This window comes from Aythya marila (assembly GCF_965140915.1).
Source record: "Aythya marila genome assembly, chromosome: Z".
NCBI lineage: Eukaryota > Metazoa > Chordata > Aves > Anseriformes > Anatidae > Aythya > Aythya marila.
In genome coordinates, this window is record NC_139080.1 from 33724524 (window position 1) to 33752402 (window position 27879).

The window sequence follows — 27879 nt, forward strand, 5'->3', positions numbered from 1 at the left end:
AAAAGTAAATAAATAAATACAGTAAGCTCAAAAGGGGAATAAAATGAAAGCCAGGAAAAGTAGTTTCATTTAAGGGTTGTCAAATCGTTCTCTCAGCAAGTGAATGAAATGGCACACTGCTGGCTCATGTTCAACTTGCTGTTGACCAAAGCCTCCAGATCCCTTTCTGTGGGGCTGCTCTCCAGCCTCTCATCCCCCTTCTGTACATACAGTGGCCTATAAGCATTGGTACTACACTGAATCAAGATATAGTGTGTTTAGTTAAAAACCAAATATAATGATAAAGTTCAGTACTTACTGTGGTCCATGGCAGGTTGATGTGAATAAACAGTGCTCAGAAAAACTATTTCAATGGCCTGCTACAACTGGGTACCCATCATGTTTTGACTTTTGTAGGAATAGGTGATCCATTTTCTGCTGAATGCCAGTTACATTGTGATTGAACCTTTTCTCTGAATTTGCTAATTTATTGTCTTTGTGCCAGTTAAGATGTATCTTGACAAAACATCCATGCCTCACTGAAATCCATCTTTATTGACAGATCAAAAAAGAGAATGTGAGCTTGAATGAAGCCTGTTTTGCTTGATGGGAATGGTCTCTGAAAACACTGTAAAAGTACTTTGTTCAGCTCAGAGACTGTTTTCCTATTTTTATTCTTGTTTTTCTACATTGTACTGCACCTGCTCAGAATTTAGTATTTCAGGGTATTCCAGTATTGGCATTGTCTTTTTATTTGATTATTAAAGCAAATAGTTAAACAGTAAGCCATAAGTTTAATATTGGAGTGTTTCATTTTCCAAATAATGCATCTTTGTCACTTGTTTCAGCCTGATCTTGAAAAGCCATTTGAAGTATTTAGAAAAAAAAAAAAAAAAAAAAAAAAAGCTTTAGAAAACTATTTAGGAAAAGAAAAAAAAAAAAAAAGGCTTTTAAATGTGAACTTCCCCAGTGTTCTTTGTTTGTTTTCAAATGAACCTTTCTTTGCAAGTAATTAAAAAATAAGAAGAAAAAAAAAAATTAAAAAAAAAAACTTCATAGTTGTTCTGTTTAGTTGTTCTGTTTTGAATTCAAGTACTTGTCTCTGACCTTTGCTAAAACTTGTAAAATCACAAGGAGATAAGCATGAAAGAAATCATGTGCTGTTCAAGTACTTAAAGTCCAGGGAAATGCACTGAAGTAGAAAGGGAGATTAATAGAAGAGGAGGGTGAGGCCAAACCATGCTGTGTTGGTAGAACACGGATTAGCAAGCAGACTGAAACAGGAAAGAAATTAGTAGTGCTGATTTGGGGTTAGACACAGCCATAGGACGCACAGAAATAGAACAGGATCTCAGCAGAGGAGAGGTACCAAAAAGAGAGAAGAGGTACAACACAGAGAGAGTTGTAGCTTTACTTTCCAGCAGAACTGCATTTAAGAACTGCAAGGGGACACAGAATTGTAACACTGACTAGGAAACAAGATATGCTAGGATATGCTAGTTAAATGAAGAAGGGAAAGAACTAACTGAGGAAAGAAAGAAAAAAAATAAAGTTTTCAGTGAAATAAATTAGTGAAATAAATCTGGCTGGCAGATGTACAACATGAATAAACATTTGGGAAATACTTGGAAGTCAATGAGTAGATAAAACTGTAGGTAGTTACTGCCTTTTGTGCAGATAAGTAGAGAAGGGAAGAGCATTGTTATCCACCAACTTGTTGTTGGCTTTTTCGGTTAGATTAAAAAAGTGCAGGGTTCAGAGGGATTTTATGAGATAGAAGGGGCAGACTGAAGGTTTGTATCACTTGTTTTCATTTCTTCTGTCTTTTTCTTGGTGTAGAGGGAGCTGGCCATCGTGTAGACAGAGAGGAGACAGCAGCGTGTGTGGACCACCAGCCCTCAGAAAGAGACGGCTCTGCTGGATCTGTCATCATGCAGCTCCCCATGCTGCTGCTCCTTTCCCTGCCACTGCTTCTTAGCATGCTCAACAAAGTTGGAGCTCAGTTCCCTCGCCAGTGTGCTACCGTTGAGTCTCTGAGGAGTGGCATGTGCTGCCCAGACTATTTGCCTGTATTTGGGCCTGGTACTGACCGGTGTGGTGTGTCTACAGGGAGGGGACGGTGTGTGCAGGTGACTGTAGACTGGCGACCCCATGGCCCACAGTACATCCATGATGGGAGGGATGACCGCGAGCAATGGCCCATACGCTTCTTCAACCAAACCTGCAGGTGCAGTGGTAACTTCTCTGGTTATAACTGTGGGTCATGTCGCCCTGGATGGAGTGGACCTACCTGTAGCCAACGAATCAATATAGGTAAGAACATCAGAAACATGACATGAAAACCATCTGTTGGCAGCACTTCATTGCAAATGAACCTAGACTATTCGTTTTCTTTGAAATGTAAAATGTCCCTTATATTTATACAGGAAATGTACAATAGAGGCTATTAAGGCAACTACTAGATAAGTTGCCTACCTTATTGGCAAATAACTACATTTACCTCCCAGTAAAAGGAAGAAACAATGCCTGTAGTCAGAACAAATTAGGATCAACCCCATTAAAGAATAGGATGTATTAGTGTTTACATTTTTGTAATTTTGGGAATCAACTTAGAGTAAAACCATATATATAGACATCTATGTGTGTTTGTGAGTATATCTACAAATACATATCTATGTATCATGATATCTTATAAATATGTAAGGTATGACAACAGGTATTTTGATTCAGATTCTCTTAATGCATTTCCAGCCTATGCACTTAACCTTGTAATTTTTTAGTTACCTAGTTTCTGCCAATGTTTGTAAAAGCCTTAACTCCTGACTATAAGCTGTTCAGCTGAATCAGTGCAGGGATGATGGATATTTCTAAGAGCTTCCCAGTTTCAGTTTAGCCCAGAATATAAGTAAACAGATGTCTAAAACAGAATTTGAAATGGTTACAAAATACTTGTGGAATGAAAAAAAAATGTTGAGTATTGTAGGTAAATTGGAAAAGACAAACAGGCTTGGGAAAAAATCCTTATTCCCAAGTCAAAGTATTCTGAATGAGCAAGATTTCGGTATTTTCTAGTGAAAGTCCAAAGGTGTTATTGAGATCTTGTAAAATTCATAATCTTCAAAATGAGTGATAGATTTAGTTGGCATGAGAAACAACAGGTCTGTATCACAAATGTGTAGTGCCTCTTGAAGAAACAAAAATCATCATGGCCATTATTTTCATCAGATGGGAAATACTCCAAGAACGTGAGCACATGCTCCAGCAAGGGTTAACAAAGTACTGCTTACCAATTCAAAATTTTAACTATTGGTTTTTTAAAACTGCCTTATCAAGGACTGCAGGAAAGACCTTATGATTTTATTCATTTTTTAAGCTCCAAAAAGCAAACTAGAAAGCAGAAAGTATGCCTCATGGATTCGATATGCTAAGTCAGGTTTCACCCTCTGATTCTCTGTCCTGTTCTCATTAACAATGATGATAACTCTGAAAACTAACCAAGAAATAAATATTAGATCACACAAATTTATAATAGTAAATCTGAGGGCAAGAAAAAAAGCTGCTGTAGCTGATTTTCTACAGTATATAAAAGCAGTTTTTAGCTTTCTCACTTATAAAATCCTTTATTTTTCACTAAAATGTTAAGCAAATCACATTTATCATACATGACATGAATTTAAATAGGGGAAATTAACTTCTTACTATGTGTAATGTTTACACATGAAGGTCACCTCTACTGCCCATCCAGAAAGATGGCTCCAGCTGCTCAGACTTTAGGAATAATTCTTGGATTACTGTTGGTATATCCATATAAAATAGCTGTAAAATGCAGTTTGGTGCCTTTATATCCTCTAAATTCATGCCTAACTTTAATAATAGTCCCAATTTTTTATTGTGTTTCAGACATATATTTTGCAAAATGAAAAGGTTAAGATGTCTGCATAAATCAAAACCTGATTGTTCTTTTTAGTGTACTACTTGAAATCAAAAACCAAAAAACTTCAGTGAGCAGGGCTAGTATATCAGTTAAGGTCTGGAAGACAGAAAAGCATGTGTTTCAAGATACACAGTCCTTGGATGAAATTCATGCTTCAGAAAAGCAGTTTACTATTTTTAAATATGTATAGACATTACTGAAATATCCCTCACTGAATCAACTTCACTTTATATAGTGAAATGCAATTTACTTTTATTCTTCATACTGATTCATGCTGGAGACCTGCTGTTTCTTATATCAACATAAACTCATTTGACAATTTTAGATTTTACAGTATATTTAATTGTGAAAATGAGTGCATGATGAAGAATAGCTGTGTAGACTTTTATCTGAGTCTCAGTCTAAACTTACCTTGAAATCTTATCAGTCCAGGTAAGAGAGCACTGAATACTGGTACTGAGGTGACTGATCCTTTTACTGATATACTGGTATTTCAATAAGTCAGCTGCTCTCCTTTTTTGTAAATTTCCCTGTCTGTGTGCTTGTTCCAATAAATTTAAATGATTTGGGGATATACTGCTAAAAAAATAGGCTTGTTAATAAAAGCAGGTAATGACATTCAAAAGGGATGATGTAATGTGTGAAACTCACATTTCATTGGTGGATCTGCCATTTTCACTTCAAAGTTTCAAATACACTATACTTCCTCACTAAATGGTTGAGTGGTAGAGTTTCTGATTAATATAAATTGCAATACTTTATTTCCCTCTTGTTAAAGTTTTATCACAGGAAACCTTAAGTATATTGGATTAAGTTCCAAGAGATTTGTGGGACAAAGAACTGTCTTCATCATTTCTCTGACAGGAAATATAATTTGCAACAATATTTTTACAAGCACTAAATAAATAAATAAATAAATAAAAGGTTTCAGGCTTTATTTTTATTCAGCTTAACTTTTCAGAAAACAATATTTTCTATTTATATTCAGTAGTCTCTTAATTGTACCAATAAAAACAGGAGGAATGTTTGAAGAAAAAGGGACTTAGAATTATTAGGAACAAAATAAATTAGTCTTGTGAGATCAGACTTCAGTTTCTAAGACTTTGATAACTTACTTCTTCTGTAACCTCACAGTCAGGAGGAATCTTTTGGATCTGAATGCAGAAGAGAGGAGGCGTTTTGTGAATGCCTTACACCAAGCCAAGGTGACAATCCACCCTGACATTGTTATTGCCACAAGGAGACGTGAAGAAATATTTGGACCAGATGGAAACACACCACAGTTTGAGAATATCTCCATTTATAACTACTTTGTGTGGGCTCATTATTATTCTGTCAGGAAGACTTTTCTTGGTACTGGGCAGCAGAGTTTTGGAGGAGTTGATTTCTCTCATGAGGGACCAGCTTTTGTTACATGGCACAGGTACCATCTGCTGCAGCTTGAAAGAGACATGCAGGTAAAGTTAGAGTTAATGTTAAGCCACATGTTCTTGAGCTTTGTGTGGAAAAAAGTCTTATCTACATATTCCAGTTGACAAAATTGAAAGCAGCTCTTTCTACATGTCAAAGTAATCTTGCTTCAGTTTCAATATTTTATTAGTGACACTAAATAGAGTGCATTTAAGTTTTAGACAGCCGTTGTTACTGAGATGTTAAAAATAATATTTCAGTCAGAATAAGAGCAAACATAAAAGTTACATAAAATTCACTTGTAAAAGTAGACACAAATTCTCAACATATATGTAGAAAATATTTTATTGGACCACCAAATGTTATTGCTGCTATTATTTTTAATATCAAGGCCATGATCCTTGGCTTAGATAGACCAATCAAAGCAGAAGAAATTCTAAACAAAAATATTACAGAGATTCTGAATCATATTTTATTTATATAATTAGTGCAACTGGTTAGACAAATTATTGTTTTGTGAGACCCTGTTCCATACATCAGTGGTTTCCTTGTTTCCCTTTCTTTGTGTAGACTTATCCATAAAAGGAATATGTTTTGTACTATCATTATTTCTAAAGAAGAGAGAACTAAGTTTTCAAGGTCATGATTAAAAGGTCCTTGCAATCATTTCAAATGTTTCCAGTAGCTTCAGTGGTGCTGTTTCAGGTTCTGGCAGATTAAATTCCCTCCAAAAACAAAACTTATATTTGACATTAGTGTAATTTCATTATGTAGAAACCCTGAGGAGTTCTAGCTCTTAATGACTTAATATATATTCTTGCTTATTTTAGTAAATTAGATCATTAATTGAACTAAATTGTCTGGCCAAAACATCCTGGTTAATAAATACTGGAAACCAGGGAATACTTCAGCATTATTAAACTCCAACCCATACTAGAACCAAGCAATGGCAAATATGAAAGAGCACTATTATTTTTCCTTCCTTTTCTACCTGCTCAGTCATTCCACAATTGGTTTAGTTAGTTATTCTGAGTGCTACAAGTACCACTGCTTTTAAAAATATTGCTGCCATTAAAAATATTTGGAAATTTGTGTTTATCAGTATTAAGTGATGTTTCTTCCTATCCACAATATGGTTTCATGGAAGGAGTACTATCTCATTAGAGGGGAATCCACAACCTAGTTCAGCATACCATCTGTTCTATTGAACAGTCAAAGGCATCAAAGTGAAAAACTACTAAAAGTTTTTCCATAGATTTCCTGAAATTTCCTCCTTTTCATGAAGCCAGATTCTGACTCTTACGAAGATGTATTTAACTGGTTTTGAAAATCTCTCAAGCAGTACATAGTGTAGATATCTGGGACAGATGTGTACTAATGCCATATTTATGTGATTTAGAATATGTTACAGGACCCCACTTTTGGCCTTCCCTACTGGAACTTTGCAACAGGGCAAAACACCTGTGATATCTGCTTAGATGACTTGATGGGAGCTAGAAGCAATTTTGATGTCTCTCTGATCAGTCAGAATTCGATCTTTTCTCAGTGGCGTGTGCTCTGTGAAAGTATAGAAGACTATGAGACCTTGGGAACCATCTGTAACAGTAAGTATGACTGCTCACAGATATTTGGAGAGAATATCCCTTTAATAATAAATAAAACACTTTGCATTGCAATGGCTCTTCCCAGGGAAAAAAAAAAAAGTCTTAAAGTACCTTTTGTACATTTCTTTACTCAAGTTTCATACGTCAGTCTTTTGAGAAATAAAAAGTTATCTGTCTTGCACTGAGGCACTAAACAGCTCAATATTTGATCAGGAGCTTGAGGCAGAGAAACAGTGAAACCCTTTGACTTCCTTTCTTATGCAGTAACTATTCATCTCTGATGGCATGTATAATTACATATGGCAGCATCATGTTTTAACTGAAGCTTGAGTTTTCTTCTTACTGCTCTACATACCTCCTTCAAGGTTTTCTGTTTCTAAATGGAAAACATACCTGTGTTAGATGTTTGGAGCATGTTTTGAATATGAAAAGTAGTGAATGCTAACACAACCTACCTTGGCTACAAGATCTATGAAGTCCCACTAAGGATCTTGTTTATTAATCACCATCAAGCCCCAAATCACCATCTGTGTGGAAATAGGGTTAAAAAAATAAAAGGGGGTGGGGGGGGGAGGAGGGATTAGTTACCTAACTAATCTTCTATAATCCTTTTCCAACCTACTCTATCAGGAAGTCCACAAAACTTTTATCTCAATTTAACAAATCACATTGAAAAACAACAAAAAGTTTTCCCAAGGCACTTATAGAATCACAAATTTAAGTAAGAAGCATTTTCATTTGTTTGTTTGTTTGTTTTTTAATCAAAGGACCAGTTCAGAGAACCTTATGAAGATTCAGGTTCTTTGCCTAACTGAAAGATCTGACCCTGTTGTCCAATTTTAAGGTCATTTGTGAGGCTTTTTTTTTTTTTTTCCCTTTTTTTTCCTCACAATTCAGTCATTAAAAGAATGCCTTCTTTGGTCTATTGTTCTTCATCATTATTGGTTTCTCTCTTCTCTCACAGGTACTGAAGGTGGCCCCATCCGGAGGAATCCTGCTGGAAATGTTGCACGGCCTATGGTACAACGTCTCCCAGAGCCTGAGGATGTTGCTCAGTGTTTGGAAGTTGGTGTATTTGATACTCCTCCTTTCTACTCTAATTCAACAGACAGTTTCCGTAACACAGTAGAAGGTAAGCATGGCAAAAAAAAAAAAAAAAAAAAAAAAAAAGGACCTGAAACAACTCCAAACAAGTCAGGGGAGCAGACCCAACATTCTTCCTTTTGGAAGTATGAGTTTGGAGACAGTCTATGGACACTGAACACATTTTTCTTAGCATTAAGTATTAGCTTAGTATTAAGTGGAAATAAGCTCTGGATGAACTATTTTATATTGATAGTTTATGTCAGTTCTTGAAAAGTGTAAAAGCCTTAAAAGTCTGTCACTGTCACTAAGAAGAAATTAGCTGAGGTCATGGCCAGAGTACAAGTCTGCTAGTAATAGGTTGTTACAGTGGAGAACAGAAAACCGTTGACTGCAGAATGGTGTAGAAGCATTTAAAGCTTAAGCATCATCCTTAAGTGAGTCAAACAAGTTCTCATAGTAGCTACTCTTGTATCATAATTAAAACAAACAAAAGAAAAAAAAAAGTAATTGTAAGCTTTGGTAGTACTTAATGGAATTGCATGCAATTGCATTGTGGTAGTAGTAATTTAGGTCTACTAGATTAACTGCCAGTCTTGTTAGTCCTTCTCACTGTGCTATATGAGTCTATTCTTCTTCCCCTAATTTCCACACTTTTCAAATGAAGTTTTCAGTCTCTGGCATCTGAACACAGAACCCAGCACAGAATCCAGCCTAAAGATTTGATCCACATTTTTCAGGCAGTATCCTGCTGACTGCTTCTGCACTTTAATAATCCAGACTTTTTAAATAGAAAAACTAGGATTCATGGGAAAAGTTTATGAAATGACACTTCAGATCACTATCAGACCTCCTGCAAATCCTTTGGCTCTTTTGAAAAAACATCATTCATATGACAGTGGACCTGCTCCATTTTCTTTCTCTTGGAGAACAAAACCAAGAATTTGCACCAATCTTTTAAGAATATATGAAAGTTTTAGATGCTTACCTCATTTTAAAAAATGTCCTAACAATATCTAGGTATCGAGACTTGGCTTTAGCCAGTTAAGTGTGTGGACCCCTGTCTGGAAAGTTGGCCAGAGACTGAAAACAGGAAAACTTCTCAGAATTCTTCAGATCCTGACCTCTGCTATCAGGTTTACTAGGTGGTAGATACTGACAGTGTTTTGTAGGGAATTTTATTTGAAAAAAAAAAAAACAGCAAGTGAAGCTTTCTGAGATGTACTGGCAGCACATAAGGAAATGATCCATAACACATAACAGCTGGCCAATTAGGATAGATGTCAACAACTTCACATTTAAGTCAGAAGTCAGAAAACACACATAGCTATTCTGTTATGCTGAGAGATATTTAGGTCCCATTATAAAAATCTATGTTCATACTATGAAGTGGTTTATTTTGGCTATCTATACACTAGGTCCCACCAGCATTTCACCCCACATTCTCAACATTCTTTTTTAAAGTCTATTTTAATCTGAAAATTATGCATGGGAATTATACGTGGGGATTACACATACTAGGAACATTTCTCAAATGCCAGTTGGTAGAGAATTAGCTACTCATTTATGTTAAACAAGGCAACACAAATACATGACAGCTTTCCAGAGGGGGACAAAAAATGGTATCCATCTGGGACTATAGCTTCTAAACAAAATCTTCACTGGGATTTTTTATGTTGTTCTTTATTTCCATATTCAGGGTACAGTGATCCTTCAGGGAAATATGACCCAGCAGTTCGAAGTCTTCACAACTTGGCTCATCTATTTTTGAATGGGACAGGAGGACAAACTCACTTATCACCAAATGATCCAATTTTTGTCCTCCTCCACACATTTACAGATGCTGTTTTTGATGAGTGGCTGAGAAGGTATTCTGCTGGTAAGATGTGCTCATGGATGGAAGAGGGAGGGGTGGTTTTCAGTTTTTGTGGTCACAGGAAATCAACTGCTTCTTGTGAGTTAGCAAGGTGCCCCTAAGCTTAGGAGAGAGGACCCAAATTCTAACAGTAAAGTTAATGAAGACAGTGTAATAGCAAGCAAACCCGTCTTCTCACCCCATTGACATCCACTTTTTCAAATCACTGTCTGTGGAAGGACTTGACCAGAGATGCCAGGTACAATTCAAAAAAACAAACAAACAAACAAAGAAACAAACAAACAGTTATAATGAAAGGTTGTTGAAACACTGGCTATTCTGTTTGTTTGTTTGTTTTTGTTGTTGTTGTAGTTGTTTCTTCTTGACAAATAAAATCAGATGCCTTGCACTCCCCCATGACTGATTTTGACCACCTTTGCAATTTACTACTTGCATTCCATAATCATTTGCACATCTGTATCTATTCAAAGAATAGTTAAGTATTGCTGCCTTTCCTTCTTCAATTCTGAAACGCAAAAAGAAAGAGAATAAGAGAGGAAGTGAATGAAAAGGGGGGAAGGAAGAACAGAGGGAAGGAACTGCAAGGAAGGATGGAAGGAAAGATGGAAAAAAAAAGGAAAGAAAGAAGAAAAGAAATTAACATCAGTGAACTGGAGAGAGACTTCTGTATAACCTAAATGTCTGTGCACTGATCTGCACAAAGCAGCAACTGTATTACTCTTGGGATAATCCATTCCCCTCCTACTTCTACAGAAGACATCTGCTGTTGCACAACTGAGACTTCTTTGTGCAGCTTCCACAATCAGCAGCATGGACTTTCCCATGCCAACTCTCAGGGAATCAACTGTATCCCCTTGTGGTACTTACATGACCTGTCACAAGCTTTGTGTTATCTTACCAAAATGGATTTTTTTGTTGTTATTTCAGCTGACTTTTTTTCCTGATCTACCATAGAATTTCAAAAAACTTCCAGTAGAAATTACACCAGCTGCCTTTCTGAACTACCTAAGAGAACTTTTTATCACTGCTACAAAGTCAGATTGTAGCAAAAAGGGTTCCCATGTACTTCATATATTTGTTACTCCTTTTTCATGCAAGAAGAAATGAAAAGTCAGGCCTAAATTTGTACTAGTGTTTTCTGTTGATAGAACAGAGGTATTATTGAATGGTCTTGCTTTTTGTCAAAGCTGAGCCCTCCATGCTGGAATTTTTTATCAATCCACCAATCCTTCTAGATTAATTCAGTTTAAAAACAAAACAACAACAACAACAAAAAAAAAAACTGGGTCGTCACTATTTCAAAAATATTTCAGATTATTTTAATTTTATTTACAGAAGTGTGATTTAACTTTCTGATTTAGATATCTCAACATATCCATTGGAGAATGCCCCTATCGGACACAACCGGCAATACAACATGGTGCCTTTTTGGCCTCCAGTAACCAATAATGAGATGTTTGTTACTGCACCAGAAAACCTGGGATACAGCTATGAGGTTGAGTGGCCAGGTAAACTGTTGAACCTAGATGTTCTTTTTCCTTCATCATGTCTTCCTCTGTGAAAACTTATGTATCATACAACAAAGTTGGTTCAAATTTCACTAACGATATCCGATGTATTTGTATAGGCCTATTTCTTATTTATCTTGCTTTCCAAATCAATTGTGTTTGGGATTTAGTACAGGCATATAGCTAATCATTACAAACAGCTCCCACAAACCACTTCAGTTTCTGGGGAAGTTCTCGTTTAGATTTAACCCTTGCATCACATGCTTATTCCTATATCATATGTCTTCATTAAATCATGAGAGAGAGTGCAAACCCTTCACAAACCAGGTAACAGAAGAAAAGTCCAGGTCTATTTTCAGAGTGTAACAAGAGAGACTGCATTTTTCTCACATTTTGGAACAAATACTATCAACCAAAATTTCAAATATTTGTAAAACACAACTCATCAAATAATGACAGATATTGACTTTTGGCCTGTCTCTTTAATTACGTTTAATAACTTTTTCTTGTGCTTTCCTTCCTCTAGGTCGGGCTCTCCATGTAACAGAGATGATAACTATTGCAATAGTGACTGCATTGGTTCTTGTTGCAATTATCTTTGCTGCTGCTGCATGTATTGTACGTGTCAAGAAAAATAAGGATGAGTTGCATCAGCCTCTTCTCACTGATCAGTATCAACACTATTCAGATGATTATGATGGCATAGCAACACCAAGCCAGTCTGTTGTATGAAGAGATGGCACTTTTTGCATGTGACTGTAACTGTTTATTTTGCTGTATTTTGTAAATGGTGGTCATCCATCTGCTTTAAAATAAAGAGCATAAACTGTCAGCTGTCTTTATATATTTGCTTCAGCTTTCACCTTCTCTACTGTCACACCTAGGTTTCAATAAATCACATTTTGAAATGTTATTTCTGTGTTTAATTTAATAGAACTTCACTAATTTTTCAGGGCTCATCCGCAGGTCTTTTTCTTGCTTATTTCTGACAAATATAGTAAAACTTAGTAACTTGATGACAGATTATGTCATCAACCTTTACTTAGCCTTTTTGCCTAGAATTCTTTTACAGGGCACATCTGTGAAAACATAAAATAAAGTCTAGAATGGGACAGAGCAGTTGCAGATCTGAGTAGCAAAGGCAGCTTGATTCAGAAGTAGAATCCAAAATAGAAGTACAGACATCTACTTGAGATGTCTGACTTCTATTTAACATGTAAATGTGTTTTGAAATAGCCAATATGCCAGTCAGGGAGCTACAAGTAATGCAAGGAAAACAGCACATATAAAATCCATCTTTCATCCCAAGTAGTAGTTGTTTTTCTTTGCTTTTAGGTGTCTCTCTGAAAAGAGATCAACACTGAGAACCTACTCAAGCATTTGGACACTTCAGCTGTGCATTCAAACACAGCTGCTTAAAGGATGCAACCCCTTTAAAAGGACAGCTGACAACAGTCTTCTTTATATATATATATATATATTTTTTTTAATTTTATTAGTTTCTTTTTTAATTTTTCCTTCACCCACTTCCTTTCTCTTTCCCATTATCTCCACTGCAGATTATATTCTGCCCAGCAGTGAGAGAACTTGATTCAATTTTCTCCTTCTGAGGGAATTTAAACGTACACCTCTTATAGTTTAAGAGAAGTACCTAGGCATCATGCTGTAGGATAGACATGTAAAAATAGATATATGCAACTGCTGTTGACTTTATTGCTCCAAAATCTCAGGATTTATAAGCCAGCAAAAGAGCAGCAATCTGACACCTGTCTTTACATCCTGAAGTAGAGCCTGAGGATGCCTGGTTTCAGCCTCACCTCCTCTCTCTTTCATCATGCCGAATACCAATAAACCAACTGATCACCTTCCTATGATGGCTTATGGAATCTAAATTAGCATTCATTAGTTAATATGCAGAGAAATTCATGAGGTCAGATTAATGAATCCCACACCGTGTTGTCTGTCCTTTAGTTGTCAAATTATAAATCTAAGATCTGTCTTGTCTCTCTTTCCAGCTGACCCTAGCTTCAAAAGAAATGGCAAGTAATTTGGATTTAACTCCTATAGTCTCCTTCCAGCTACATCTTCTAAGTACTGTCCTAACATGTAAGGTTTCAGAGAGTACTAGTTGTGCTGAAACACACTGATTCAGTTGCATAGAGATGCATATTTTATGCATGAAGGATTATGTGAATAGGAAAACAAGTAGCCAACATTCAATTTACCAAACAGGAGGTGTGGACAACAGCAAAATTTTATACACATAACTTGTATTTAGGCAGAATTTTTCATCTCTGATGAAAAGATTGAAGGCACAAAAGTAAATTAGACAAAAGTCTTTTCGGTTGCACTCTTGGATTTAGCTATCAATTAGTACAGCAGGCACACAAGCAGCAGCTTGTATTTCAACTTAAATACCTGTTCTTCCATTCTTGCCTGCACAGAGTAGTAACTTAACAAGTAATCCACTTTAGTGATTTCAATGGATTAAAGCAGGGTGATCCAATGTACTTTGGATTGGGGTCAAGAGACCTGGATTTTATTATTAGCTCTTTTAGTGACCTGCTGAAAGTCCTTAGCTAAATATATTTTTAACCTCTGTGACTCATTTTACTCATTTATAAAATGGAGATAATAGAGTTTCCTTTATAAGGTACTTTTACTTCTGTGGATGAAAAGAAATGTACAGAAGTTTGATACCAGAAGGAAAACATCATGGCAAAATCAGATCTTACAAGGAGGAATTTAGACTTTAAATCTATTCAATCCTTCAAGCAAAAATATACTCTCATGTTTTGAGCATACCATGAGTCTTGTAGGTCAGGGATTGAGAAGACCTGCCTAATAGTTAGAGCTACTGCACATAAATGAACAAGGCAAGGTAGATTTTTACAAAAGATTTTTTTTTTCTAAAAAAAAATAAAAAATAATAATAATAATAGTAAGCATGAGAATTAAAGGGGGAAGAAAAGTAGAGAACTGTGTGTGTGACCCATTCTTGATAAGAATCTCACAAGTCCTTTCTTCAGTCACTTTTTGCAGTACTCTGAATTATATCTGGATATGAAGAAAAAAGTTCCTGCTATTCATTGAAGTTGCTTGGTGTTTTCTCCTGAGGTAATCTGATGGGAAAACTGATTTAGGTTTGAAATTTGAAACTACTAGCAAAAAAAAATAATTATAATAATAAAAATAAAAAAAAATACACAACAAAATATATAACTACAGTCTCACTTATGTAAAGGGAAGGACAGGAAGCAAAACACACAAGGAGAAGACAGGAAGAGAAGAGCTGTAAAATACACTGAGAAGTCCTATATGTAGTAATCATGACGTGTGGGAAATCAAAAAGAAGGTTCATTTTTATAAGGGCTGTAATACAAGCAGCTGTAAAGGATATCTGGAAATAATGAGACAATACAGCTAAGTTCATGTTGAACTGAAGACCATGCCAGGATAATTGTAACATAAGAAGCAAAGGATTGGCTCTATTAGAGGAAAAACTGAAGGGAAGCTTGATTTGGTTATGACCAGAAATAGAATTTCAGGTCTCTGAAATATTGTCAGACAGAGTCTTACAAATAAATTAGAACTATGTAATTGATATAACATTTGGAGACTGGAAAAAAAAATGCTGATAATGATTCTAAGGGAAATGAAACCCCTATATGTAAATGGTGATTGAACTTTTTTCCACATATAGTTACTGGCTGAATAACATTCCATATTGTTATTGTTTTTAATTAGTTGGCAGTGACAGTATCATAAATACATGTATATATATGTGTGTGTGTTAGGTGTCTGCTGTACCTAAGCTTGTTAATGAGTTTTTGAGTTTATTTGCCTTCTTAGTTCTCTGCCAAGATCTAAGTTTCGCCTTTTGAAATTTATTTTTTCTTATTGAAATGTAAGAAAAGTGTAAAGAAATGTATACAGTAAATGGTGAATTAAAATAATGAAAAGGCAAACCAGACTCTATCCACACAGTATTAAATAGATAAAGGTTTCGAGAATCTGCAAAAGGAACTAAGGTCAGGAAGCATAGAAATAAAGGGAGAGTTGACAAAGTCTCTTGAGCATTTGGCCTTGGAAAGGAAATATTATAAATGTTTTTTGACCACATAAATGAAAATTCAGTAAATGCAGAGTCAAGATTAGCCCAATCCAAATACATCTTTCTAAGTCAAAGACTTCCATTTCAACCTCCATACTGAAAATCAACCTCCATTTTCAGTATGATGAACTATGCTGATCTTGGACAGAAAGAGATTGTGGAATGTGAGTACAGAAATTGTCTTGCAAGATAGAAACTAAAATTAACATTTCTGCAACAAGACAGCAGGTGATTTCTGTCCAAGGACACTTAAAATTGCATACAAAGCTATAAGTCCATCTCTAAGGTGCTTGGATAACTTTATCAAGTCAGCAAAAGTATTGTGTAGTTGAGAACAGCGCTATTTTATGGGGAAGTGAAGGAAAAGTAAAAATGTTCTATAAAACTACAAAGTTCTATGAAACTACAAATTTAGAATCAATAGCATGACAGGCTCCATAACCACCCATAAAAATTCAACTGAAATCAAATACAGAACAGATTTATCAGTCATACCATGCTAGCTAGCTAAATACCTCTCTTTGATACAATAGTTCAAATATTTTATTTAGGAATTTTGTTGATGCTGAAATCTTTGATAAAATGTTGTGTGCTTACATCCAAAAATCTGGGAATCTGAAGGGGATCTGAGATCTGCATAGGGATCTAGCCAGAAGAGAGATAACAATATAGTATTGAAAGAAATACCAGTGCTACAAGGACTAGCCCTGCAGCCCTTTAGCATAAATGCATTATATATCCTAGAGTCAGGGCTACATTTGTTAAAAAAAAAAAAAAAAAAAAAAAGTCTACAGAAATGATACTCAAAGGCAGATTAAAGAATCTAGAAGATGTTGGTGGAAGATTACTGGAGGGTCATGAAATCATAGCTTGCATGAACATCTGCTTTGGACACAGAACTGAACAATTTTGTAACTTAGTGAAATATTTCCAATCTTGAAAAGTTTACCTCTTCTATATATGGAATAATGTATAAGCAATATTGGTCAATAATGGTATTACTGACATATAATATAGAATTGTCATGGAATCAGAATGCATTCCAAAACAATATGCATTGCTGAAGTATACTCAGTTTGTCATCCCAACATTTTTTCTCCAAAAAAAGTACCTCCCAAGTAAAGATTTCACTAACAAAAGAATAATCTGGCAAGGAAGCCTGATGAAAACTGAAATGTTTATTTTCAGAATATTAATTTGTAGCAAAATGTGTAGATCCCCTCTCCCAAAATTGAATTTTAACTTCAAATCTCATTCAATCTCCAATTTAGAATGAAAACCCTGGCCTTGGCAGATGCTTTATTCATGTGCTGTTTTATGAAGATGGTAAAGGGAAACAGCATTCACAACAACTGTTTCTTGGTGTTCATTAATGGGAATTAAAATATCAGAATTCCGACTAAAATAAACCTTGCTTTTATTTCTGTGGGTATTTTCAAACATAGAACATGGCATGCAACATTTTATGTCATCCTGTAAATCCCATCCTTGATGTCCAGAGGTAAACCACTGAAAATGTGTGTCTCTTTTTCCCTGTTATCCCTCAAATACTGCAGACAATGGAGGGGATCTAAATAGTAATTTACTGCAGTAAGCTATGGTTGTATGCACGTACAAACTGACTTTAAGACCCTTGGCTTAGTTTGGATTTTACAACTAGGAAGATCAGTCACATCAAGGAATAAGGCCTATATCTTGCTGAAATCAGTGCTCCTGTTCAAGAACAGGGAACCAAGGTAGTTTGGAAGAACAAGGAAGCTACACAGGTAAGGCAAAAGCAATGCTGCAAAATTAAACACATTTAATTTGAGGCTCAACTGGTGATAGGATGATAGCCTAATAATATTTTAATCTGTCCATACAAACTTCCTGCTTACTACTGGTGTTAAGCTTTATTTTGCTTCATTTTAGAAAGTTTGACAGTAAACTACTGATATTACTGATATTGATAAAAAGCCTTGTGCTGAAGAAATTTTTTCCCAAAGAAAGAAAACTCAAGGGAGAGGAAGGCAGGAGAAGAAAATGTTTGTTTAGGAGGTGAAAGTTGTGAGTTGTGTTGTAACTGAAATGGTCTCAGGCTATTAAGCTTGAAGTTTGCAGGGAAAGAAAAAAAAATAAAAATCCTCTCTAGACTGCCAGATAATAATATACCTGAAACAAGTAGCTCCAAACAACATCATGGCACCTAAGGGCTTCAAGTGGAATTTAGCCTGTCTGTAACACCTTCTACAAAACAATAAATGGGAATGAATCTCTGTATGAGCAGCATAGTTAAATGCAAATAATAAAATAGAAGGAAATAGTACTCAGTGATTGAAAGATTACATCATGCAGGAATCAAAAGTGAAGATGCTGATTTCAACTGCACTTTGGATGACAGGGAACGTTTTATTTTATTTTTATTATTTTTTTATGGAAAAAAAATATCATCCACTGCTATGCAATTGCACTTAATATGATCTTTAAACAAAAGTCTCATGTTTGTAATGTGGTCAAATTTCCATTTTATGTATCTTTAGGAACCACATTTTTACACCACACCTCCAAGACCACTTGTGGTGTGTCCAAGCGGGGAGAACACAGCGGTCTTCTGCTATAAACAGGGTTTGCTACCTACCACAAGGTGGCATTTCAACAAAAAAAAAGTTCAAGTTGTTTTCAAACTTGAGATAGAAAACTTTCCTAGTTGTTAACTAAAAAAGTCATTTTAAATCCTAGGAGAAAGTTATTTTAGCTTGTATCCCTCAGCTTCCTACTTTCAACTTCCTACTAAGAGAAGTTTACCTTCTTTTTTGGGGGGACATTATTTAAATTGTTCCAGGCTTACTGTTTTAAAATCAAATACTTACAAGAAATAACACATGCCCAGCTATCTCATACCTCTAATTAATTTGTCATGAGAGCAAGTAAAACTGACCTACTGGGGAAAGTTAAATTGACAATTTTTTTTTTTTTTTTTCAGAAGCATAAAAGTGACTGTAATATTATTATTATTTTTTTTATTCTTACATATACAACCAAAAAGAAAATGTAGGCCTACCAAACATCGATATTATTTTATATTGCCAATTTATTATTTGAGTTTGTCCCTTTAACACTGCTAATGTTTTTCTTCTGTCAGTTTTGGAAGATAAACCAACTGCTGCATCAGCAGAGCAAGCAAAAGAAAAGTACCTCTTCTTCAAGTAGGAATTTAGAAAAGTGATGTAGGAATTCAGAAAAGTGATGCTGATGACAACCAAGCTGGCATAAAGGTGGCCAAATACTTTTTTTTTTTTTTTTCCATCTGAACACCACCATTTAATTATTGCCCATCACTTAAATTTTCACCTTAGCATGGAGGCCCCTCAAGACCATGCTGTTCTTGCTACCATTGTGTCTTTTCCCCTCTGAAATGGTGAGTGAAAAAGATTGCAGTCTCACAGAACAGGAGATCTGTTAGTCCATACATCCCAACAGACAGCATGAAAAACTGTATGGTAATTATTAATCAAAATTAATTTGGAAACAGGCTAAAATTAGGCCATGAACTACAGAACAGAGAATGAAATTGTATTTCACCGATGGAGTTTCCTTTCTGAATAAGTTTTCCACATGTTTTGACATCAATCTGAGGATTGTTACAATTGCTTTTAATAGGCTCTTTAAAATGTCTTTTCTAGGAATGGAGATTTAGGGTCAGAGAATAAAGTACTTCACATTTTAGCTTTATCACAGACAGCAAGTGCTGTCTCTGCACAAAAATGACCTTAGAAAATCTTTCTGAACTAGAGGCAAATGGCCATAAATGTCAATTATGGTTCTTGCCCTTTAGATATTAACAAAGTGGCAGGGAATATAGAGTCTGTCCTCTTAGCTACAAAAGACGAGATGTAGTAAAACGAGGAACAGTGAAGGATACTGGCATGGAAAGTAAAGTTCAAATATTGTTCTTCATAATCAACAAATAGTAGCTATCTGTCATGAACACTGTGAGGTTTGGCATCTCAGGGTTATGCCCTGTATCATCTTCAGGAGTTGCATTTTACACCTCATGGAGCAGGGGCCGCATTTTGCATCCCCTCAAGCACAGACCTCAGTTCTAAAATTTTCTTGTCATGTTAGGACACAGCTGCTTCCTAAACTGACTGTTCACTGTGGTTCATCCTCCTTTGCTCTGAAAAGATCCCTTCCTTTTTTGCCTCTCCTCTCAGCCCTATTCATTTACAGTCCAGTAATGCTGAGGCTAACATGGCAGACCACAGATAAGAGCAGAGTTTGCTTTTCAAATATGTTGTCAGTCTTTGTGATGGAAACATGAGAACAGATAGTGGTAATGACTGTATTGGAGAGCTGGACTGTTCAGGAGACCTCAATAAGCAGGGGCAAAGGAAGAAAGTAACTATTGCCGGTTCATTCAAGGAGAAACTCATCTTAATGCATAAACGTCCATTCACTATCTGTTTTCAAAGGACTTATGTTAGTTGGGGTCACATATTGCTGAAAGCTGGCCCTTTGCACATGGATGAACTTCACTTATTTGAGGGAAAACTTTCCATTCTGCAAAAAATGTTTTCATGCAAAGTTTGGCCTTAAAAATTCTATCCAAAGGAAGGTAACATTGTTTAGCTGACAAATGAAAAAGGGGGGTGGAGGGGGGAGGGGAAGAAGAGGAAACAGAGAGAACTGAGAAGGCAGTAAAGAGAACTAACTTTTAAATTACTTTTATTTTAAACAAGTTCTGGTAAAATGTTTTAAAAAAAAGTAATGACTATTCCATAGTGGAAATAGTCGTCTATATTTAAGCAGCTGTAGTTTCCCTTCTGTATGGCTCTTCCTTTTCAAGTAACTTTTCCTCTATAGCTCTAAAACAGCCTTCTTTTTAGGATAACAAAGAAACACATTTATTGTTTGACATGTGTGAGTTTTGTGCAAAACAATGTGTTGTGCCTCCTGATAACTTTTTCAAAATCTCCAGATCCAAGCTGAAGCAGCCTCTTCTAATCATCCCCTTATCCAGGCAACAGCCTCTTGTAAAATCTCGGAAGAAAAACAACACAGCACTGGATTTTCGCAGGTCTTCCCGAGGAGCTGGACTTACCAGCCAGAACCTTTTTTTTTTTTTTTTTTTTTCTTTTCTCCCAGGGCTGCCTTTTAGGATCCTGCCCTCGGGAGCAGGATCGGTGCCTTGTCCCCGGCCTTCCACGAGATGGCAATATTTCAGAGCAGTGCCCTCCCAGGCCGCACGCCGCAGCATCACAGGCAGGGCTGTGCTCTGGGAGTGAGGTGCTCAGCTTTGGCAGCAGCAATACCACAGCCTTCCTTCCCCACACCAGCCACCCCAGCCCTTTCCCGAGCGTGTTTGCTTCCTACTTTTAAAGAGCAGTTCAACTTCAGCCCCTGTACTCAGGCAATTCTAGGCACACCTGGTTTCTCAATCGACTTACACCGTGTTTCCACCACAGAGAAGCAAATGGACTCAAATAAAATTGTGTTGCTGTCCCGGGTATGCAGTCTAGGAGAGGTATGTTGCCTATAACCAGATGCTGATGGTGTTAAATTTTCACTTAAACCTATCTAGCAGATACACTGAGAGAAGAGTACATTCTTTCATTTATTAACAGAGATCCTACTTCTGGATGTCTCTTCATAAAGCACAGAGGCTAAATTCTATTCAACACAGAAAGAGAATTTAAATTCCTAAATCTACTCTAGTATTAGAATTTCATCTGTTACATTCCTCAGCCGTGGTTAGGTATAACGTTCTTCCATTTAAAACGTGCTTTTAGACATTGCCTTGCTAGATTTAGATTACCAAACATAAAAGCTTGAGAGAGAACAGACCAGTTAGGGGAAAGTTCAGAAGCAGGAGATAGGAGATTCCCAACAACTGCAATTAGGGTCCACAGAGATAGGAAATGTAAGCTTGAGAATTGCTCTGACAGATAACTGAGATGTCTGACCATATTTAAGACTTGACAGACCCACCCAGAGCTACCTGACAAAATTTAGATCTGTTGTGGTAACAATCAGGTGGCTGCAATTAACCTTAGCCTGAAATCAAACTTACACCTGAACTTTGGACTTAGTCACCTGGTCAGCTGCAATCTGACTCTTCTCCTGAGGCAAGCAGACCTTAATTAGGATCAGGAAACTCCAGAAGAGGTGATCTGGGCTACAGTTTGTGCTAGGCAACTCCTGGTATTAGGGACAACTAATCTTTATATGTGCCTGAGACAGATTTTGAATTAACTGATCCAAGCCATCAGGAGGTGATCAACTGGAGTTACATTTAGGCTTTGTAGAAGCTGCCCTGATAAATTTAATACTCACAGAGGGGGTTCTGTTAACTATATAATTCCACATCTAGGGCATGCAGGCACCATCAGCTAAGACTAAGTGGTAGAGGTAATATCACAGTGCATGTATGTGCAATTCCAGATTACTGCTGATAGGTTAAATCTAACATGGTCAGGGACCTGTTCAGGGTTTCAGGTGGACACTGATAAGGGATTTCAGGAAATTAAGATTACTTACCTAAACCATACACCTATAGCTACAGCTGTAATTGGAAACTTGGACTTAAGTAAAGGTGTAAGGTATTATAACTGGTTTGGAAGGGTTTTGTCTCAGTCTCACCTAAACTTGCAGGCAGCTGAAGGGCTAACAATGATAGTATGGGAATTAACATTCATTCTGGCAGGGGAGATGAGCAGGAAGGATTAATTTTTTAAAGAGAAGTTTTCAAGACTAGGCCTGTGGGCCTAGTGAAGGTAATAGTGAAGGTTATGTGACCAAGGCCATCAAGAGAAATTTAAGTATAGGTCATTGTGGTCCTGGCTGAAGTTGGTGAGTATGTGAATGCCTCTAAGAGATGCTTTGCAGGAAAGTGCATACTATAATGTCTGAAACAGGTTTCCCAGTCTGGATTAGGGTTGTCTGTCTATAATATTAGATCAGATCTATATTAAAGAAAAATAAACCGAATAATAAAATCCATAGGTATTGTCAGGAGTCAGAGGTTAATCATGGCATTAGGGCTCAGACCAGCCAGAACTCAGCTGTTTTGGTAACCAGAATTTGGATAAATTGGATTAGTAGAATTTGTTTTAGTAGCTGGAGGGGGAAGGAAAAAAAAAAAAAAGTGCTAGATCTACATCACAGGTGTGTCTGGGGTTCAGAGCAAATGAGACAGTTAGGCCTCCGTACAAAATGGCAAGTGATGTGGGTATGGCTCATTTAAGACTGACAGTCAGAGCTAAGGTTCAGTCAAGGACTCGGTTTCAGACCAACAGGCAAAATTATGTTGATAAAGCTATTGTGACAGATCTACATATCATCCTGCATTGTGACAAATCTACAGAATCACAAAATCACAGAATTTCTAGGTTGGAAGAGACCTCAAGATCATCGAGTCCAACCTCTGATCTAACGCTAACAGTCCCCACTAAACCATATCACTAAGCTCTACATCTAAACGTCTGTTAAAGACCTCCAGGGATGGTGACTCCACCACTTCCCTGGGCAGCCTGTTCCAACGTCTAACAATCCTTTCGGTAAGGAAGTTCTTCCTAACATCCAACCTAAAACTCCCCTGGCGCAACTTTAGACCACTCCCCCTCATCCTGTCACCAGGCACGTGGGAGAACAGACCAACCCCCACCTCGCTACAGCCTCCTTTAAGGTACCTGTAGAGAGCAATAAGGTTGCCCCTGAGCCTCCTTTTCTCCAGGCTGAACAAGCCCAGCTCCCTCAGCCGCTCCTCGTAGGACTTGTTCTCCAGACCCCTCACCAGCTTCATCGCCCTTCTCTGGACTCGCTCAAGCACCTCGATGTCCTTCTTGTAGCGAGGGGCCCAAAACTGAACACAGTACTCGAGGTGCGGCCTCACCAGAGCTGAGTACAGGGGGACGATCACTTCTGTAGCCCTGCTGGCCACACTGCTTCTTATACAAGCCAGGATGCTGTTGGCCTTCTTGGCCACCTGAGCACACTGCTGGCTCATATTCAGCCGACTATCCACCATCGCTCCCAGGTCCTTCTCTGCCTGGCAGCTTTCCAACCATTCCTCTCCCAGCCTGTAGCTCTGCTTGGGGTTGTTGCGCCCCAGCTGCAGGACCCGGCACTTGGCCTTACTGAACTTCTTACAGTTGACCTCAGCCCATTGGTGCAGCCTATCCAGATCCTCCTGCAGAGCTTTCCTACCCTCGAGCAGATTGACACACGCACTTAACTTGGTGTCATCTGTGAACTTACTGAGGGTGCACTCAATGCCCTCGTCCAGATCATCAATGAAGATATTAAAGAGGACCGGCCCCAGCACCGAGCCCTGGGGAACGCCACTAGTGACCGGCCTCCAACTGGATTTGACTCCATTCACCACGACTCTTTGGGCCCGGCTATCCAGCCAGTTTCTAACCCAACATATCATCCTGGTTGAATTTGCTTTTTCAATACAGGGCCACTCTGCTGAGGCTGAAATGAGGTTGGAGGAGTGCTTCAAGTGCTTACTACATCTGGAACTGATCTTCTTTTCAAAGCAGAGTATTCCATTGATAAAGATATTTTGGTTAACCCAAGAGGACACTGGTATATGGTGTTAGTTTGTTTATACTTAACAAATGCATAACCTGAAAGACATTAACTGAAAATTGTGTGTAAACAAGTCAGGAAAGTGTTACAGTTTGGATACGCTTTACCTATCTAGGCAGAAAACAAGTCAGACTAGAAATTATTTTTCCCCTTGATTACTGCCCATAAAATATTAGTGAAGTTACTGTTCAAAGCTGACAACAGGAAGACTATTGATCCCATTGTGTTTGTTGCATGTTCTCCCTGTAGAAATGGGAGGGATAGAAAGCAATTCAAGCCACTTAAAATAATGAGCTATTTCCTCTCCTTCCAGTACTTAAAATAATTGTCTTGTGGGAGGGTGAGGAGTTATTCCTGGAAATAATTGAATGGGTTCTCTTTATTTCATTCCTTTCAAAGATACCCAAGCTGTCTGTTATAAATGAGTCTCCTACAGCTGGCAGATTTGATAACACTGTTCATTTCCCATAATAAATAGGACCAGCCTTCAGCACCATTTTCATTGACATCTATCTTGTGATACTATGTTTTCTGTCACTGCAAGGCTAAACACAGAGCTTACTGTGTTTGTGCAAGATCTCGAGCCTGTCTGCATAGCTGCTACTGCAGTGAATAAACATCTGTTTCCTTTATCCAATAAGTAAAGACTAGCTGACATCAAGTGGTATGCAAAGGAAAAAGGGGGAGTTTGTATAAAGACTATCTTTAATAAAATGTCAAAAGTGAATCTTTCAACAGCAAGATAAAGTAGGACTGTGCATTCATGACTTCTTTTGCATGCATTTCCTGACCTCCCATGCTCTTCCACTGTCTGCCTGGGGAGGATGAGAAGCATTATAATTTGAATAATGAATGTGATACCTTCGCTAGGAGGGCCCAGAAGGTTTGAGACAGGTCTGCGTTTGGATTGCTATCTTCTACCTTGGAGACTCTATTTCTTTAGGAATCTCAGAGCTGGTAGCAGAGTGAGTAATGTGCTTGCAGCAAGAGTACTGCTTTCCTAGCTCAGAAGTCAATACTTCTATCATCTTGAAATTCCTGAGGAATGAAAGTTGTTCTTAGCAGCAAACCACTATGATTAATACGCATTATAAAATCCCCCAAATCATAGAGACTATTTTAGCTTACTGACCAACATGAATATATGTAATTCCTGAAGTGAACTTGTTTAATATCAGAACACATAAAATTTAATAAAAATAAAAATCCAATATAGTATCTCAAAAATTAAACAACTTCATTCACTTAGACTTCTGATATAAGGGGGAAAAATCCTCAGTTTCTTGCTGATATCCAAGAACATATTAACACTCTTTTTAAATGAAATTAAACATGGATCATAACAAATCCTCAAACTTTTCAGGTATCACCTAGGAGCCAGAGCAAAAAGCAGTACAAGGTTCTGAGGACATAAAATCGGCAAAGGCCTGAGTGACAGACGGAAGTTGTTTTGCAAATGATGAGCAGTTTCCTGGGGGAGGGAGTGAAGCAATGAGAATCAGGGTGACAATACCTAAATGATGACTTTGCACGGATATTTGGATGATTGGAAACAATGGCAGATGTATTTAGACAAGGTGTCTCAATGGGTGTCTCAGTGACAAGTTGCATTCTAATGGTTTCTCTTCACTAGAAGTTTTACTGCTTAGATACCAATAGTATGTTCATATAAAAAGAACTGATGAGTTCCCTCCCTTGAGACTGAATTAGTGGAAGCTGAGAATAATATGCCTTAGCTTCTCCTGAGACCGCATAACCTCTGGTGATGAAGTTTTGTCCTTTATTACTGTGATTCTTTTTCTGGGAGTCATTTTTCCTTTGAATACCTGACCAGCTCCTACTGTAGGGAATAGGACTATCCTGAATCTTTTTATTTTGAAGTCTAGAAATGAGCATAATGCTGGTGATAAATATATCATTATGGAGCAAGAATAACCCTGTCTTCCACTTATTAACATGACTAATGTGTGGAATGCCTTTCACTTATACTGTTGGAACAACAAATATAGGAATGAGCAGTTTGTTTCCTTTGTTTTCACTGAAACTGCAAATATGCACCACCAAATTACTCAGTTTCATATCATACAAAAGTTTCAGGATGCTGAAATTCTTCATGGTGCCACAGAGTAGTAAAATATCACAACTGGCTAATAAAGCCACAAAGTTTTCTCTGTCCAGCCAAGCTGAACCAAAAGTAATTTGAATGTCTTTGCAAGTCATGTGTTCTTTATGAATCAGTCTACTAAAGGAAATCTTACATACTCTCCATTTATTGGTTGGATTGGCGTGACTGTATGTGCTATTATTGTAGCTGTTCTTTAAATTAATGATCTCATTTCCCATGCTTTCTCTTTTCACCTCTTGCTCCAGGCAGTATTTAACTATTTTGCTGCCATTTTCCAAATGAAGAGACTTAATTTCAATGTAGTATGAAAAGATGCTTCCATCCAGGTCTTTCAGGTGGAAAACTGAATTTCTATTCATTACCCAATGAGCTGGACCTAACTGGCCCCTGCTTGAACCTATCTCTAGTTTGCTTCTTTGCTTTTTCTCAAAAGTATAAGAATGACTGTCCTCCCAGGAATAGTCTAGTGAGCATATGAGGTCCTTTTAGCAGTTCTGGAAGCCCTAAGTAGCTTCATGTTATCTGCAATCTTGTTCTATGCTTTGCAGCAGTTATAACCATTTCTTAAAATACAAATTTTCTTCTCTAACTCCATCTATCTCAACAAATACCTACAAATAAATAAATAAATAAATATGTATATATGATCTATTCCAGGATCAAACCATGAATTCTAAAGTTATAACATGACTTTAGTGTGGAAAATGTGTTGTAATTTGGTGAAGAGGCAGGAGTTGGAGTGTCTAAATTGTCTACTCTTGTTGTGATGATATTATGTTGATTTTGGTGTTGGGAATTCCTTTTGTTGATGTAAATGAAGTTTGTGAAGATTGTGTGATGAATGCATATTTTAATGATAATTCAGATAAACAGCATTTTTTTTAGTTTCTATAAATGTACTAGGAACTCTAACAGTTTCACAGTACTAAAACAATGAGTTCACCAGATGTCTGACAAATTTCTAATAAAAATGCTAAGACCTGGCATATCTGTAAGAGGAAGCAACCTGCAAGGGGTGATAGGAGGGGTCTTACAGGCTTGCTAGGGCACGTTGGTCACAGCACTGACATACCCTCTTGGCTTGCTGAGCATGCTCCACCTGCAGCAGCCTCAGGCAATTTTGTAGTTGCTTGACATCTAGTAAAAGGGTAGATTTTCATGGCAACTATTGAAATAAGATAAGGGAAGTTGTGTTTTGTTTCCTTCTAGTTTGACAGGGTAGAAATAGAATAGAAGTTAAAACTCAATCAAGAGTTATAAGAAACAGTCCAACAGTTTTCACCAGGAAAAATAAATTGGGGGCTAGAGTAGGGGGAGGGAAAAAGACAAACACTTTTTTTAATGTTTAATTTTTCCCCTTGGAAACTGTTGCTTCTCTTCTAGCACATCTTTGCTGTCTAGTCAAGATATTTATAATATACCTCCAAATCTTGTAAACCTGGCAGCAGTAACTCACCTGTGCTCTCTGGATTGCTTTACTCTCAACTCACAAAACTCTCAGTGATTTATGCTTCCTCAAGGAACATACTCCTTCAGGAAGCAGGGTGAGGGACTTGTTCTGTTCTCATACAACCATGGTCAATGAGAAAGCATATGCAATATTACGTTGGCCACTGACTGTCAGTACAGACCATGGTGTTTATTTTCAGCAAGTCCAAAGGATAACTCAGGTGCC

General features: G+C 37.2%; 1 protein-coding gene across 1 annotated transcript; it reads left to right on the plus strand.

Annotated features, from left to right (window-relative positions):
* Positions 1-1278: 1278 nt before the first annotated feature.
* TYRP1 (tyrosinase related protein 1) lies at positions 1279-12126 on the plus strand (the record flags this gene model as incomplete). The annotated part of the gene is made up of 8 exons (XM_082784254.1): positions 1279-1364; positions 1819-2292; positions 5048-5370; positions 6723-6927; positions 7892-8059; positions 9710-9889; positions 11248-11394; positions 11921-12126. The coding sequence occupies exons 2-8, from the start codon at positions 1911-1913 to the stop codon at positions 12124-12126; spliced, it is 1611 nt and encodes a 536-aa protein (XP_082640380.1). The 5' UTR covers positions 1279-1364; positions 1819-1910.
* Between the last annotated feature and the right edge of the window lie 15753 nt (positions 12127-27879).